Genomic DNA, 17,709 nt, shown 5'->3' on the forward strand with positions numbered 1-17,709 from the left:
ACTATTTAATGTCATAGTGTAGAATAAAACTAGGGTTATCTTTACTACCTGATGGAAATCATTTGTATCTCTATTGGACATAAATTATTTGCAAATTATCAATGTACAAATTCATAGAGACTGGGATCTGATTAATATTAAATTGTAAGTTAAACAAAGGTATATTACTCAGGAAAATTCACTGATATTTTAAGGTGTAACAGACACTGATTCAGTATGACATTGATAGGACATGTAGACATTCCTTTATTTTTTTTTCTTAAAAAGATTTTGACTTTTGTTCTCAATAATTTTGTGGCATGAACAACTCTATTAAACAATACCTGAGTAGGTATGTTATTTTGCCTGAGTACCACAGCAGTATACCACAGACCAGATGACTTAAACAACAGAAATTCATTTTCTCATGATTCTGAAGATAGGAGGTTCTAGATCATGGTTACAAATGGTTGAATTCCTCTGAGACCACTCCTTGCTTGCAAATAACCTTTCCTCTATGTATAGGGATTCCTGCTATCTCTCTTTGTATGTCCTAATCTCGTTTTATAAGGATATGGGCCGGATTAGATTAGGGCTCAACTTAATGGCCTTGATTTCATCACCTCTTTAGGAGTTATCTCCAAATACAGTCACATTCTAAGGCAATGGAGGTTAGGACTTCAACACATGAATTTTGGGGAAAAACGATTCAGTCCATAATAGTTAGTATACATTACATTTTAGTGAATTAAAATCAGTACCGTATTTACCAACTCTGGAAATTAATTATTTGCCTTGTGTCATGATGAAAAATCTGTTGTAATGTGTGTGTGTGTGTGTGTGTGTGTGTGTATGTGTGTATGTATATATCCAATTATAGATTATAAATAATTGCCTTTTCTTTAAAAAAAAAATTTTTCCTTGATTTTTTCATTTTATTTTAACTGGATACAACTTTAAGTTTTTGACCAAGCAAATATTGTGTTTTAAACCATTGTTATTAAAAAAATTGTTATTAACTACTTATATGATGTACAAGTTTGAAAATGCTTTCAATGTTTTTTCATTATTTAAAATTTTACCAATATTGATATATTGTAGCTATGAGTAGAATAGTAACCTTTATATTTGCCAATTAGAAAATTCTGAGTAACCATAATAAAAGCCATTTCCAAAAAAATAAAAAATAGAAAAGAAAAAATTCAGTTTACTTCAGTTGAAAAATGAATGAAAAGCAATGAGGAAACATAATAACAGGAATATACTTAAATTTTTGTTCTAGTAACTGTAAAGTAATAAGGATCTAACTAAAAATTCAGAATTTTTTCATAATTCCATAAAATGATTACAATTTCCTCTGATCTTGGTTATATTTCTGCAAAATTAAGATGAAATACTGAATCCATTGTCTGGAAGATTCATCTATCTCCTGAAATGAGTAAATAATTTTAGCCAAATATATTTACTTATTATCTATTTATCTATTGGCTTCCTTACTTGAACTTTTTGTCTGATTGCCTCAGTTCTCCAATCTTAATAAAAGATTACATTAAAACTAGACAAACTCAAATATAAGAAAAGGAAACAAAGCCAATACCCACAATACTTAGTGTTTGGCTAATTATTAGGTTATTTAATGAGACCTTGTTGCTTCAAACTTGGATGGTTGTTAACAATACCTATTGTTTAAGTAGCAGAGAATCTTTCTTTAATGATAAAGAGTTGAAAAAAGGTGTGAATGCTGTCAAAAAGCTCTTTTGTCTGAAATTGCAATTGCATAGACTACACAAACTGCATGCCTAGCATGAAGGATGGGCCATTGAATGGGCTCTGGTACATACTTTATCTGAACACAAGGTATTTAAAATGACATTTGAAACAGTGGGTTCTGTGTTGTAGTTGATATAATAATGTAAAAAGAATTAAAAAAATAAAACAAAGCATGCATTTGTAGATTTCTGGAGACAGAGATATAGTTCAGCTTTTTAAAAATCCTGGTTGCTGAGCTGGTTGAAAAAAGCTGCATATAGTTTGTGGAACATTTAAAAGGTTATGTTTCCATAAAGACTGTGCAATTCAGGAATGAAATTGTAATCGATAGCTTGAAAACGTGTGTCCAATGAATTGCAATATCCACTTTCTGCTTGTCCTTCTAAGGCATGATAGAAATTCCCACAAACTTGCTACTTTCTGTACTGGCTTTGACAATATACCATTAAGAGTGATAATAATGACACACGCATCTATGTTAGTTTTTCTGTTGAAAGGATATCACTCACTGAAGCAGCAGGTTACTAAAGAAGTATTTTGAAACAGAGTAGGAAGAATGTTTAGGTTCCGATTTCAGAAAGAAACTGCTTGGTGAATGAATCATAGATCCATAGTAAGTTTGAACAAGGAGGTATCAAAGTATAATTTCCAATAGATAAAAACATGATTGTCATAAAATTCAAGAATAAATATGAACCAGAAATTTATTTATGAATTATTGAGGTAACAAGCCTGGTATTGAAGATCTAAGAGCATTAGTGGAATTAGATATTTGCAGACATTTTAAAGAAAAAGAATATATAAATAAAATTCATAGGAAAGGATAAAAATGGTTAATGCCTCACAGGACAGTACGACCATAGTCTTTGGGGTTATCTTTTCTACCAGATAAATAGCTACAAATCAGCATGAAATTCCACTATGGTATAGATCTGATCAAATGGAAGATATTCAAGTCAAACACAGATACATTCTCCTAGAGCTGCTCTATCCATTGTAGCCACTAACTATATCTTTTAAATTTAAATCTGAGATCTTTAAAATGAAATCAATACAGATTTGGTTTCCCAGTGACACCAGTCTGGGCAAATTTATGTACTCTTTGGCTTATGATACTAAATTTGTACCTGTAATGCAATGATTTTGTATGTGTGTTTTTCAGATGTGCAACAAATGGCGATTGACTGGCTTACCAGAAATCTCTATTTCGTGGACCATGTCAGTGACCGGATCTTTGTTTGTAATTACAATGGGTCTGTATGTGTCACCCTGATTGACCTGGAGCTTCATAATCCTAAGGCAATAGCAGTAGATCCAATAGCAGGGTAAGAAGTTCTTTTTTTTTTTTTTTCTTTTTTATAGTGTTTGATCTGAAAAAGTTACCAATTAAAAATACAATAAATCAAAAAAAAAGATCAATGTCTTACAGGAGTTGTGGAATAGAAGACTATTGGTTCAAAATATTTTTGAATGTCAGTTTCAACATCTCCATTGCAAGGAGGAGAAAAGGGTTACAATTTACCATGCAGAACCTGGGGAATACCAATTCCTTCACACATTAATATTGCTGGTCTAATCTGAGGTAAAAACAACCTGTTATCCTCTTAAGAATTGATTTGGGGTCACCAGACAAGAGCATCGGGATAGTTTTAGGTTAAATAGAGAAGACTTCAAGTTCCCTTAGCAGTATACCTTGATGTTAGCAAGCTTCAGAAATACTCCTTGAAAGATGTACTATTAACAAACATATCCAACACATTTGGGATTTATAAAAGGGGCATAATACAAGTTCAAGGACAATACTAAACCATTAAGGTCATCTTTTAGTTGAAACCCATTTTTTTTCTCTCTAACTACTGATATGTAAATACTATATAATTATGGAGTTACCGAATTTATCGGAATCCATTTTCTCTCTCTCTTTTTTTTTTTTCTAATTTTGCAGGCCTCTTTGATGGTTAAAAAGATGTCTTATCTGACTTTCTTTTAGCTAATAGGTTCATTAATCTTTTTTAAATATTTCACAATTTGTCAAAATATAGTCATAAATGTTTAAACTCCCATCAAGTTTGTTCATATGGTTAGAAAATTCATATAGGAATTATGTTTCAGTTTTACAAATACTATGGCATTATTTAGGGGAAAGGGCAAAAAAGATGTAGAGTCTCATAAATCCAGTTGTTTCTCCAGTCAATACTGTGCACAGATACTCTCAAATCAATGACATAACATACAATTTTTAAAAATTTAAAATTTAAAAAATGTTAAAAAAAAAAACTATTGTTTTTTCAGATTTAAGTTGTAGCAAAGATTTGAAAACTGAAATTTTATCCTTGTTGCTATTTTAATTATCCCCAAGCAGTTCAGGTTGAAATGTCTGATAGAACATACCCTGAGCTGCCATAAGCCTCCATTCAATAAATGGGAAAATATTTACTGAAGAAACAGCTGTCATCCATATGTGGACTTTTGTCACTCTTTACTTAAAGTCTGATTGAATATTAAGATGCATCATCACAATGGTTCTGATTTTGACAAGAACAGCTTGCACGTAAGAACTTTGCTAGGAAGGCTGTGTAATATAATTCTTGAATGTAGCTCTATTTGTATTTGTAGCAGATGGTTACTTGACTCAATCTGACTGCAGCGATGCTTCAAAAGACATTAGTAAAAGAAGTTGTATTTAAACTGATTTGTTTGGGTTGTTGGATAAGGGTAGTAAGAAAGAATTGGAAATTTACAAATATGCTAACAACATTCTCTTGGAATTCTGTTTAAAATTTATTTGCTTGCACGCTTTTCCCTGGATGTGCTAACTGCATTTCAGATTAGTCTTTAGACAGTTGTATCTGTCAGAAATGTTAAGAGGTGAAGCTATTGCATTTCTCCCCTCATTCTACCATCTTATCCTTCCCCATTCTGAAAAACAAAGATCCAGAGACCCCTTTTAAATAAAACTGTCAGTCTGAAATATATGTGAATGCCATCTCCCTTTCTGAATAGCAATGTGTTTTATGTTCTCAAGCTTCCTGTTTCAGTCATTACATGAAAAAACCATATTTTGTCATTTTTATCAAAGGAATTAGGAGTAGAAAACACCCATATTGTTTGTGCTTATTCTCTGCAGGATGCCTTTGGGCCTAGTAACTGTTTAAATGTAATTTTGTCATGTATCATTTATCACAATAGGTTCTCTGGAATTTTTTGTTTGAGTTTGCTCTGTGCTTTCAATCATGAATTGCAGAAATCAGACACAGCAAAGATCCGCTCTTTCATAAATATAAACTAGTTTGTAATAGAATACTTTCAAATATATCCTACTTTTCTCTTATTATTAGAAATTTGGCTAGGATTAATATGATACTATCTAGGATAGGAACAGTAGGTTTTACCTTTAACTTCTACTTTTGGGCCTGCTCCAGACTATTTTGAATAGTCAAGGCTAGAACAACTCTGCGTGACCTACTAAAGGCAACATGTACCACCAGTGAAATTTCTCCTACCTTTTCTTAATTGTATGGGTTGAATGATATATTTTTGGCTTGTTCTCTTGTAACTTTGGGAAACACTGAGATACATTTAAAGTCAGACCTGATTCTTAGAGCTTGACCTTAATAGCATTAGAAATGGAAGATTTGCCTTACCTCTTCAAAAGCAGCATTGAAAAAAAAAAACCAAAAAACACAACTTTTAGTTGGCTATACTGTTAACTTTTACTTATAATAATGATAATGAAGTTGGTTTGGCCGTTTGGGAAAAATGTATTTTGGCAGATGTGTGGTACCACATATAAAACCCAAATTCTCTAGAGTTATGTGAGATAGCTAAACTGAGGGAGAGGGGAGATCATGAGAAACATCAGGAATTGCATATTTTCTAAGTATAATATATACCATTTTTCTATATAATTTGGATTTTTAACTTGTAAAGCATGAAAGGCAGAGTGTTTGTAGGATTTATTTGTGAATTTGTGACCCCATGTAAGGAGCCAGGGAAAAGACTGTTATCATCTTTGTTCTCTGTAAGAGCAGGCCAAATGCCAAAAAGCAGAGGAGTGAAGCTCAAGTCTCGGAGTTGAATGCACAGAGGAGTGATTGACAGTATTTAAATAGTTAATAAACACTTCCTATTACCTACCTGGATTCCTGCTGCTGGAAAAACTAATCATAGATGAAAAAATTAGAGATAGAATCAAAGTAAACAGCTATCAGAGAGTAGCATGGACTTATGAAATTCTAATCTAAGATGCTCTGTGAATGTGGGAAACCAGAAATGAGGTGGGTTTGCCCATCCCATGAAAGGGGTTTTGTAACAGGGAGATCCTTGGGGTAGATATCAGGTTTTTCAATTCTATTCAGTGGCTCCTACAGCAAGTCTCAGTTTCAAATGAGAGCCTGCACTCACTATTCACCTGTTACAGGACATAAGTAGAATTGTTGCTGACCTTTGTCTGTTAACCTCCTCAGACTCCACTGTGGGTTAATTAAATCTATAGACTACACCCCCACAACTAACTGTTATCTATTAGTTTGTTGATTCAGATAGTTCTGAATTTGCTATAGGTTTGAACATTAGGAAGTATCTCAAGACATGCTACTATGTGTTCTTGTTCTCATCATGGAAGTATGAGTCTTGACGAGTATGTAATTCATGAGTATGTAATTCATAAGTACCTCTAATTTTCAAACATTCATATTCACATTTTTATAGGTTACAAATTGTGAGTCCTATCTTTTTGAGGAAGAACTATCCTCTACACATATCCACAAAAATGTGTCCTGAAAAGGATGTAAACTTAGTTTCCCTTAAAATCTTTTTGCATATTTCTCTTTATTAGAAGAAAACTTTGGGGCACTTGGGTGGTTCAGTTGGTTAAGTGTCTGTCTGCCTTCAGCTCAGGTCATAATTTCCAGAATCCTGGGATTGAGCCCTGTATTAGGCTTTCTGCTCAGCAGAGAGCCTAATTCTCCCTCTCTTTCTCTATCCTTTCATTATCCCTGATTGTGTGTGCATGCTCTCTCTCTGTTAGATTAAAAAAATAAATAAATAAAAATTTTAAAAGTTTAAAAAGAAGAGGAAACCTCAGAGAAGGGAGACATTTCATTAACTTCAGTTATCATCCCACTGAGTTGATGTGTTGACTTGCTCTAATTTTCTTATTGGAGATACTGAACTTAAGTTCCTTTAGCTAGATAAATAGATAGATGGTAGATAGATAGTTTTGTTTATCTAAACTAACTGCTAAAAGTATTTCGGTTTATTAGTGTATCTTTGAAACAATCTTGATCCTGCACATAAGAGCAGTATTTAGGTGCGTAGACCTCCAAATTCACCTATGTGAAGAGTACAAAGGAGTTATTTGCTCACTTCTTATAGTCAGTGAATGGAGTGTAGTGATTACATCTTACGAGTTTGTGTTAATTATTCCCTAAGTCTTACCAATGTGTCTTCTTCTATGTAACAACAAATTCTAGTGAGTATCATTTTGATAGCTTTATTTTCATTTTTTTAATCTGTCCATAGTTAAGCTAAATATCTATATGCTTATCTCCTATTTACCCATTATACTACTACTACCTTCTTTGGTGACTTTAGCACTCCTGATGGCATTTAGATTCAGAGAGAATTATCTAAACAATAGACATCTACCTAAATCGGCCAGTTTACTAAGTGCTTCAGGAGAGTTACCACTGCTACTTTTCAATCCAAAGTTCCCTTCAGGAGTTGCTCTTGTGATTAGGCAACACAACATTGTGATTAGGCAAGACAACAAGGCCAGTTTACTAAGTGCTTCAGGAGAGTTACCACTGCTACTTTTCAATCCAAAGTTCCCTTCAGGAGTTGCTCTTGTGATTAGGCAAGACAACATGGACATGAAAGTTTGTCATGGTCTGCACTATTTGGAGTGAAGTCAGTGGTTGAAAGGTAAAAATCCATACTAGCTCAAGGGTAAAAATCTGTATTAGCTGCCTTATATATGACTCAAATTATTCCCATTAATTCATTTTGTCTAGGGTCAAATGCTGCAAATTCCTCTCCAGGCCTCTCCTCGAGGAGAGGTTCATGTATGTCATTGCCTTTAATCACTGTCTCCTTCAGATACAAATTATATCATGATTTTCCTGGAATTATGAAAGAGTAGTTTGGAGTGGTTTATGTTCACTACAGCCTTTACTGGAAGCTTACCCCAAATTGATTCAATCTCACTGTGTTCTTAGCTGACATGATTCGTAATAATATAAATAACTCAAAATAGTGCAAAACATTCTTCATCTCTATTTGGTCTCTTTGTTGTTCTCTCTCTTTTTCACTCTGTAAGTTTTCAGTGTTTGTTAAGCTTATCTCTAAATTACTGAGTTCACAGTGCTATTTATAGTAATTATATTTAGTATCTTCCCGTACCTCTACTCCCTATAAAAGAGATTTCTTCCCTGAATTCTGACTCTGATTAATGATGTCCCCTCAAGTAGATAAAGTAGTAGAAAAAAAGAAACTGTGTATAACTTAAATTACAGGGGAATTTATTATTTCACTTAAAAATCTAGATATAAGACAGTTCCTGTATTGGTTATTTGAGTGGCTCAACAATATCATTAAGGAAGTGTGTCCCTTTACCTCTTTGCGATGTTATCTTTAGTGTGTGCTTTTCAGGCTAATTCCATTCTTGTCACAAACGGCTGCTGAAATTCTAGGGATCCTGTGTAGAAACAAGACACTCAGTTTAAAAATAAAGAAAAAAGGAAAAAAAAAAACAACATTGTATTTTTCTTGGGTATAGAAGAGCTTCTTTTTTTTTTTTTTAAAGATTTTATTTATTTGACAGAGAGAGACACAAATAGGCAGAGAGGCAGGCACAGAGAGAAAGAGAGAGAGGAGGAAGCAGGCTCCCCGCTGAGCAGAGAGCCCAATGTGGGACTCGATCCCAGGACTCTGAGATCATGACTTGAGCCAAAGGCAGAGGCTTAACCCACTGAGCCCCCCCCAGGCACCCCTATAGAAGAGCTTCTAGGCAGACATACTTTCATGTCTCCTTGGTCAGAAATGGGGTGGAAACCTTCCTGAATGGGACAAAAAAAGCCATTTTTCTTTGTTTTTACCATTAGCATGTGAAAGACAGAAGGACATGGAAGCGAAATTGGGACCAAGCTAACGTGGAAAAAGAAAAATGGATTAAGAGCCAACATCATCTACCACAAGCAGTGTTGTGTGATACAGAAATATCATACAAAAGAAATATCTTTTGTGCAATTCTTTGACTTTTTCTTGTTCTTCCCATGCATTTATGGGGTCTCTTTTAACTTAGCTAAACTTGTTTGGAGTATGGACAAATACTTTGTTCCAATTCTTCATTCCCTTTTCTAGGAGAATTCTATTTCCTTTTGGCTAAGGCCATTCAAACTCATATCGAGGAATATATTTTTTTTAATCTCTTTTCAAGGAAATTGGCATTTTTTTCCCAGTAACATTTTACAATACTAAGAAGAAGCTGGGATGGGAGTACTCTGGATAACAGTCCTCGTATCCCTATTTTTATCTTTAAAGATATACTTTAAGAAAGTGATGGTAGTATTTATTCTATCAGATTCTCCATACTTTTGGAATCTATGTGAATATTCTAAGCCATGGAGTTAACATTAAGTAAATTATTGTTTCACTTATAAAATGATTCTCAAGTGGCATGAAAGCTCTTATACTATCTGCCAGAGAATATTTTCCATACTGGAAGAATCTGTGCCATTATTAGAAAAGAATAATTTTATATTTCCAAGTAGTTTAAAATTATTTCTAATTGTTTCTTACATAGAGTTAATGTGAAAACAAGAAGTTCATATAAGCCAGTGGTACTGCTTTTGAAAATGCATGGATGGATTTCCTATATCACTCAGGTGTAATGAGGACATCAAAGATAATGATGTGATGTATTCTCTTATGGAGCTTGGAGTATAACAGAGTTATGCATCAAATATCAAATATTACAACCAGAAGATATAGTTACTGTAGTTTACAAAAAATACATTCTAAATAAGAAAATACTAAACTATAATTTATTTGAAGTTTATGAAGTAAATAATGGGTCATGCACAAATATTATTTTCAAAAAATAGAAAATCTTGGTCTGGAAATGCCACCACAAGGGAAAGGAAAAGCATTAAAAACAATAAAATAAGTACTTGACACCATTCCCCTTGTATATTACCACTCTTTCATATATAACATAAATTCAGGATTTTACTGTAGGTTATATAGTCATATTCAACTAAAAAAAAAAGAAAGAAAGAAAAAGAACAAGAACAAGAAGAAAAAAAAAAAAAAACCCAATAGCTTTAATGCTGAGTTATATTTTGTTCTGCTTGACTGCTGAGACTTGCAGGATATTGATCCAAAATTGATATTTTCCCTTGAGCCAGATTCTTATTGGTTTGTCTGGGGAGAAATTGGCCCGGCCTTAGGGTCAAGGTGGATGTTTTACAATGTCAAGTAGTGTTTACTCAAGATTTTTTTTTTTTTTTTAATCATGCAAAGGAAAAAGTCAGATGCTGAGAGTATCTGGCCTTTTTTCAGTTTTAGTGAGATAATTGTCTTTGTAAGCACTTTTAAAAATTGTGTTTAGGCAGGAGGCATCACACTTCCTGATTACCAGCTATACTATAAATCATAGTCATCAAAATAGTATGGTATTGGCATTAAAACAGACAAATAAACTGATGGAACAGAATTGAGAACCCAGAAGTAAACCCAAGCATATATAGTCAACTAAAATTTGATAGCAGAGCCAAGGATACTCAATGGAAAGGAGACTGTTTCTTCAATACATTGTGCTGGGATAATTAGATAGGCATATGTAAAAAGAAGGAAACTAGACTCATATTTTACACCACTCACAAAAATTAACTTGAAATGGGTAGAAAGCTTAAGTGTAAGACTTGAACCCTTGAAATTCCTAGGAGAAAACATAGGAAAAAAGCTCCTTGACATGGGTACTGGTAATTAATTTTTGTATATGACATCTAAAGCACAAACAACTTAATAAATAAATAGATAAACAAACCAGTAGGACTATATGAAAGTAAAAAGTTTCTGCACAGTGAAAGAAGCCATCAAAAAAGTGAAAAGACAACGTATGGAATGGGAAGAAGAAAGTATTTGCAAACTTTGGATCTGATAAGAGGTCAATATCCAAAATATACAAAGAACTCACACAACTCAATAGCACAAACAAAAAACAATCCCTTTAAAAAAAAATGGGCAAAAGACATGAATAGACATTTCTCCAGTGAAGAAATATGAAGGCCAGCAGGTACACGAAAAGTTGCTCAATTTCACTAGTTATTAGGGAGATGCAAATTATCAACAAAATAAGACATGATCTCGTGCCTGTTAGAATGGCCATCATCAAAAAGACAGGAAATAGGAAATGCTTTTATAAAGGTAGAGCAAGGGGAACCCTTGTGTACTGTTGGTGGAGTTGTAAATTGATACAGCTATTGTGGAAGGCAATATGAAGGGTACTCAAAAATTAAAAAGAGAACTACCATATGATACAGTAACTCCACTTCTGGGAATATATTCAAAGGCAATGAAAACACTAACTCAGGAGTATTGGGGTGGCTTAGTGGGTTAATCCTTTGCATTTGGCTCAGGTCAAGATCTCAGGGTCTTGGGATCCAACCCTGCATCAAGCTCTTTGCCCAGCGGGGAGCCTCCTTCCCCCCTCTCTCTCTGCCTGCCTCTTTGCCTACTTGTGATCTCTGTCTGTCAAATGAATAAATTAAATCTTAAAAAAAAAAAAAAAAAAAAGAAAACACTAACTCAAAAGATATCTGCACCCCCATGATCACAGTAGCATTATAGCCATGGCATGGGAAGAACTTAATGTCTATCAGTGAGTGTATCATTGCCCTTTTATCCAAAGAATCTGTGATATACACATAGATGAGTGTATGTACACACACAACACACACACACACACACACACACACACACAGTGGAATATTCTACATCCATTAAAGAAAAAACAAAGAGGAAATCCTACCATTTGTGACAACATGGATGGACCTTGAAAACATAATAAGTGCAATAAGTAAGACAAGGACACTTACATATGACACTAAACAAAAACTGATAAAACAAACTCATAGAAAGAGATCAGATTTGTGATTACCAATGGCAGAAGTTGGAGAAAGGGAGAATTAGAGGAAAGTGGTCAAAACATACAAACTTCCAGTTATATGAATAAATACACATGTACAGCATGGTAACTATAGCTATTAACTGTAGTACCTGATTAGGCAGTTTCTTGCCCATGACACCACCATACTATGGAAGTAGGAACTTTCAATAAATACTTGCCATTTCTGTCACAGTCTTTTCTTCTGGCTATGAAATATCTATATGCAACCTTACATATCTAATCGCATACATAGAATACTACATTTAGTTCAGAGTGGAGGATCTCTAGGTGATGTGTAAACCTCTTCATTATGACCTTTTGTGCTTCCTTGTATACAGCAAACTGTGGGCCAAAAAACAATTACCCACAGTCCCCTCCATACCCTTTATAAATGGATAGATCAGTGATAGAATGACAAACAAAATTATCAGCTAGAAAAGAAGATTGGAGGCACACAGTAGTCATTGGCATAAAGCAATAATGAAATCCTACCAGACAAAGAAAGGAAGGCCCTCCTGCCCTGGTGGTTTGGAAGTCTCTTATCTAGATGCTTGTTCTTTCCCTATAACATTTCCTCTTGTCCATTGTTCTTTACCTATGCTTCCCTTGGGAGGTTCTTTCTAGTCTGTTGTGTTCAATACATCAATATATCAATGCATGTCAGTACAAAATTGGCAACGGGGAATATTCTCTCCCTGTAGACTCCATATAGACTGTTCCTTGTTCCATTCAAGTTGTTTTAATGTTTGAATAGACAAGTAATTTTGTAAGCAAGGCTCATGAATTTTGTGGTTATAAATTCCCTTGAAAATTAGTAGAATTTTTATTTCTTTGCTTCCCATTACTTTTCTATACCAACAGCCTCACTAAGTTATATTCTAGAAATAACTATCAAACTCAGATTATTTTTTTGTTCCTCACACTCTTGGTTTTCTCTTTCAACCTACTGATGGTCACTTTGAGACCTGAAAACAATGCTTCAGTGGGAAGCAAACACCTTTTGTCTGAAGATGAAATTCTTCTGTTTAATTGGGAAGTTTTAACTGACTTTTATTGCTCAAAGACATTTTCAGTACTTTTTCTTACTATTCAGGTCCTAGAAACAACTCACTTTTCAAACCTGGGCATCCTCAGTTTTACACTTGGTCTATTTCCTTTTAGTTTTTGTTATCAACCAGCCAATTTTAACTTCTACTTTTTTTCTATACTATCTTGCTAAAGTAAGCATGTAGTAACTAAAACAACTACTGCTATTATGCTTTTAAACTTCTTTTTTCAAATCCAGTGGCTCAAAAAAGCATTTGTTTTTTTCTTCCAATATATTTATCAAAATATTACAAATGATATTTTATTATTTTTAACCTTTAATATTTTCAGTCCTGATCAATAATTGTGTTATTGATTACTGCTGCCTTAACCATGAATGATTAATACATAACAGTGTTATGTATTTTAAATGTTTGTTAAGGTAATTCTGTACTTGGGCTACTAACTTTTGAATATAATATGGTAACACTCACTGAAATTTCAATGGCTAGCACAATAGAAATTTCATTTATTTGTTTTCTGTTTTATTGCTCAAAGTAGAGTCTGATGCATGTGTTCTTAACTATCAGGCAGTTTTTCTCCTGCGATGTGATGATTCAAAGATGGTGGCTCTTTTTGTCTTGTGGTTCTTATATCCTTTAACACCTGAAAATCTGCTGATTTATTTTTTCTTATTTTTTAAATTTAAATTCAGTTAATTAGCATATGATTATTATTGGTTTCAGAAGTAGAGGTCTTAAACCATAAGAGTCTTAAACTCTTATGGTTTAAGAGTTTTTTATGGTTTGTTTCCCTCTCTGATTTCATCTTGTTTTATTATTTCCTCTCTTCCCCATGGTCCTCTGGTCCTCTTAAATTCCACATACAAATGAGATCATATGATAATTGTGTTTCTCTGATTGACTAAGAAGTCAATCACATAGCATAATACACTTTAGTTCTACCCACACTGTTGCAAAGGCAAGATTTCCTTTTCTGGTGACTGAGTAGCATTCCATGGTGTATATATATCACATGTTCTTTATCCATTCATCTGTCAGTGGACATCATATCTCTTTCCATACCTTGACTATTATGGACATTGCTGCTGAGAACATTGGAATATCCTTCAAATCACATTTGTATCATTGGGGTAAAATTCCCGGAGTGCAATTGGTGGGTCATAAGGTAGCTCTATTTTCAACTTTATGAGGAACCTCCATGCTGTTTTCCAGAGTGGCTGTGCCGCTTGCATTCCCACCAACAGTGTAAGAGGATTCTGCCTCCCCTTTCTTCACATCCTCACCAACATCTTTCATTTCACAACTTGTTAATTTTAGCCATTCTGACTGGTGTGAGGTAGTATCTCATTGTGATTTGTGTTTGTATTTCCCCAATGCTAAGTAATATTGAGAACTTTATCATGTGTCTGTGGGCCATTTGGATGTCTTCTTTGGAGAAATGTCTGTTCATATCTTCTGCACATTTCTTGATTAGATTATTTGTCCTTTGGGTGTTGACTTTGTTAAGTTCTTTATAGATTTCAATTACTAGCCCTTTAACTGATAAGACATTTGCAAATATCTTCTCCTAGAGAGTCCTCTGATTTTTGACCAGAGAGAGAAAGGGCACACCTGACTTTTTTTCTTTTTTCTATGTCTAGTTCTGTAGTGACCTTTATTATTTCATTTCCATTAGTAATTAGTGACATCTACTCACGTGGTCACATCTAAAGATAAGTGACTAGAAAATATGGTTCCTAAATGGAAAGTTGCCAACCACTCCACATTTTGGAAAGGGAGTGGCATGAACTATGAGCTTCTGTTGAAGGATGACTGTCTCTACCACTGTAACCACTCTCTGATTTTATTATTATTTTTTTTTTTTGTCTTTTGGTTACTAACAGTTTAAATGTAGAAGAGGATAGTATATCAAAGACTTTGTTTCTAAAAGGTATTTTAAATGGAGTGGGTTCATATTTTGCCAATTTTTTTTCATTTCCCTGAATGTTCAGATTTCAGGTTTTATCATTTACCTTGAATGAGTTATTTTCATTAGGTTTATGTTCCTCTTGAGACATTCACAAATACGCATAATCTATTAAAAGTTTTCTTGGCAAACATACACTCAGAGAAACTGGTATATTTATACCCTGGCCGGTAAATGAAATAACAGACATCTCTTTACTGGGACAATTTCTCTAAATAATTTGTGCCAAATTCCTAGAACCTGAACACCCTCTTCTCTGGAAAGGTAAGAAACACCATGAACTTTCTCCACTCTATTTCCAACTCTTCAGATGTTTGAATGATAATTGTTCTTCTATTTGTTCTTTCTGAGATCTTATTACTACTACCAGCCCATAGAAGGCCTTACCTTCCAGAATGATTATCTTAGATTTTATTTGATATACACTAAGTTTATTTATTTATTTTTTGTTTTCTTGTTTGTTTTGGAGCATACTTTGAATAAATGTAATGTTAATGGAAATTCAATCTGAGAGTTGATGACAAAATGGAGTATTGGTAGGGGTAACACCAGAGGCAGAAGGAATAAGAAGACAGTTGAAACACTGTAAATATAGTATGATAATAATCAATATAATTTTTAATACTTTAGACACTGACAAAAATCCTAACTCTACCTGCTTAAATGATAAGAGAATTCATTTTCTCACTTAGAGGAAGTCCAGAGAAGACCAAGCCTGGTTGGATCCAAGCTTGGTTGAATTGACACCTCAATGACATCATTAGAGAATCACATCCCTTCCGTATCTGTGCTCTGCCATCCACAGCTGCATCCTTTTCCCCCATGACCCTAAGGTTGCTGCCAGTAGCAACTGAGGGAAATTTCTTATTTATCCTTATGCAGCAGGAAAAAGGAAGAAATCTGACTACAATCTATTACTTCAATTTGAGGGCTAAGTAAGGTTGCTTTTTCACACCCAGAAGAGTCTCAGTAGCTGGGAGAATACCATGTGCTATTTGGAATTGTATTAATCAGAATCCACCTCAAGATCTGGAACTGTATTCAATTTCCCCCAGTCATGTGGGATTTGGTGGTGGTGAGGGAGCTGCTTGGGGAGGAGAATGGGGAATGATGGCTTTCTGAACATAATCACATTTCTGTTAGGGAAAAGAACAGGAAGAAGCCAAACAGATAATTACAGTGAGAATGTTGATTCAGTGCCATGGGAATATTTGCTGTGGAATCCAAATTACTGTACTTGAGAACAAATCATTTTGTTCATGATGGATGTTTTGAGGTTCTTTATCAAAACCCTGCAAATACTGGATAAGGATAGTAATGGAGGTGATAATGATGGTGATAATGATGATGACAAAGATGACAGTGAAAACTGCATCGATAACATTTATGATGATTTAACAAAGCAATTATTCAAACTGTGGCTACCAAACATGTTTTTATTTTGTTTTGTTTTGTTTTTGATGCTGAAGCATGCTAAATTTACAGAGAAAGCCCTGGTTTATTCCATAGGAAGAGATATTTTAGGGATCTATAGTGACTTCTGGGTGAATAAGACAAACATAGGTTTAGATGATTGAAGACAGGGAAATTTTTAATGAGAAATAGAACTAGTTGCTGGAAACTCTGCCTTCCTTAAATACTTCTTCTTACTATTTGGATGTGTCTGCTTATATTATTCAAAGACAAGTACCTGGATACCATAAACAGAATAATAAATACATTTGGTTTTTACTTTTTTAATTTTTTGTAGGTTAGCTCATGCATTAGATTTCAGATATCAGATAACCTTAATATTAATGATTTAAAAATAATTTTAGGTATATTTTATTAAATTAATTATATTAAGATGAATAACTCATAAAACTTTGTTTTGTAACCTATAAGATTAATAGCTGAAGTATGATCATTGTGATTAAAGGCAAAATCCCATTTTTCTCAAATTAAATAAGAATATTTATTTTAGTCAATACTATTAGTAAATTTAGAGGATCAAAGTCTCTGCCTTAAACACTTTGCAATTAATAGTATTTTTAAAAAACTTATGCCTGAGCTATGACATTTTCTGAAAGGTAGTTTTATTGAAGATTTGAATTAGAGAGAGCTTTATGTTACATATTTTTCATAATAATATTCTTAGTGTTTATAATATAGAAGCACATATATGCTGAGACAAAGTATAATACAGTACTTTCTGGAACATCCTGCTCTGCTCCTTTGTCCTGATTAAACTGATGCTGAATACATCACATGGAATTCATACAGTGAGCACCTCTGAGCTATGTGAACTTCTCCATGATGGAAGGGATTTTATTGAGCATGTTCTCATAGATGATCTCAACTACCCCAGTACCTCACTCTATCATTATTTACCTAAAGACTAGTTACACATAGAGTAATTAACTCCTTTTGCATTATTTATCTTGTTTCCTTTGTGTTTTGTATTACATCAGAATGTGAATTTGCACTTCTGATAGAGCCCATTTTTTTGAGAGACAGAGAAAGAAAAAAGATTAATATCCATGTTACTGACTGTCTACTTTGGCCAGTCATTGTTCTAAGCATTCCCTGTACATTGATCAATTTAATCGTCACAGTATCTTGTGAGGTAATTAATACCTTTATCTTCTTTTACAGATGAGGCTTTGGAGAGGTAAATTACTTGCCTATAGTCAAAGAGCTAGTAAGTGTTGCAGTCAGGGATCAGACTCAAGCAACCTACACCCTAATCCACTACAGGGTATCCATAATGAGTCAGCTTTAAACTGGGAGGAGGG

At 33.8% G+C, this 17,709-nt stretch overlaps 1 protein-coding gene across 1 annotated transcript in view; it reads left to right on the forward strand.

Annotated features, from left to right (window-relative positions):
- The window catches only part of LRP1B (LDL receptor related protein 1B), a 2,013,404-nt gene that overhangs the window by 980,987 nt on the left and 1,014,708 nt on the right, over nucleotides 1-17,709 (forward strand). Inside the window, exon 7 of the mRNA XM_046019480.1 lies at nucleotides 2,912-3,074. Within this exon, the coding sequence (XP_045875436.1) occupies nucleotides 2,912-3,074 (163 nt within the window). The remainder of the gene's footprint in view (nucleotides 1-2,911; nucleotides 3,075-17,709) is intronic.

This window comes from Meles meles, chromosome 9, assembly GCF_922984935.1.
Source record: "Meles meles chromosome 9, mMelMel3.1 paternal haplotype, whole genome shotgun sequence".
NCBI classification, from domain to species: domain Eukaryota; kingdom Metazoa; phylum Chordata; class Mammalia; order Carnivora; family Mustelidae; genus Meles; species Meles meles.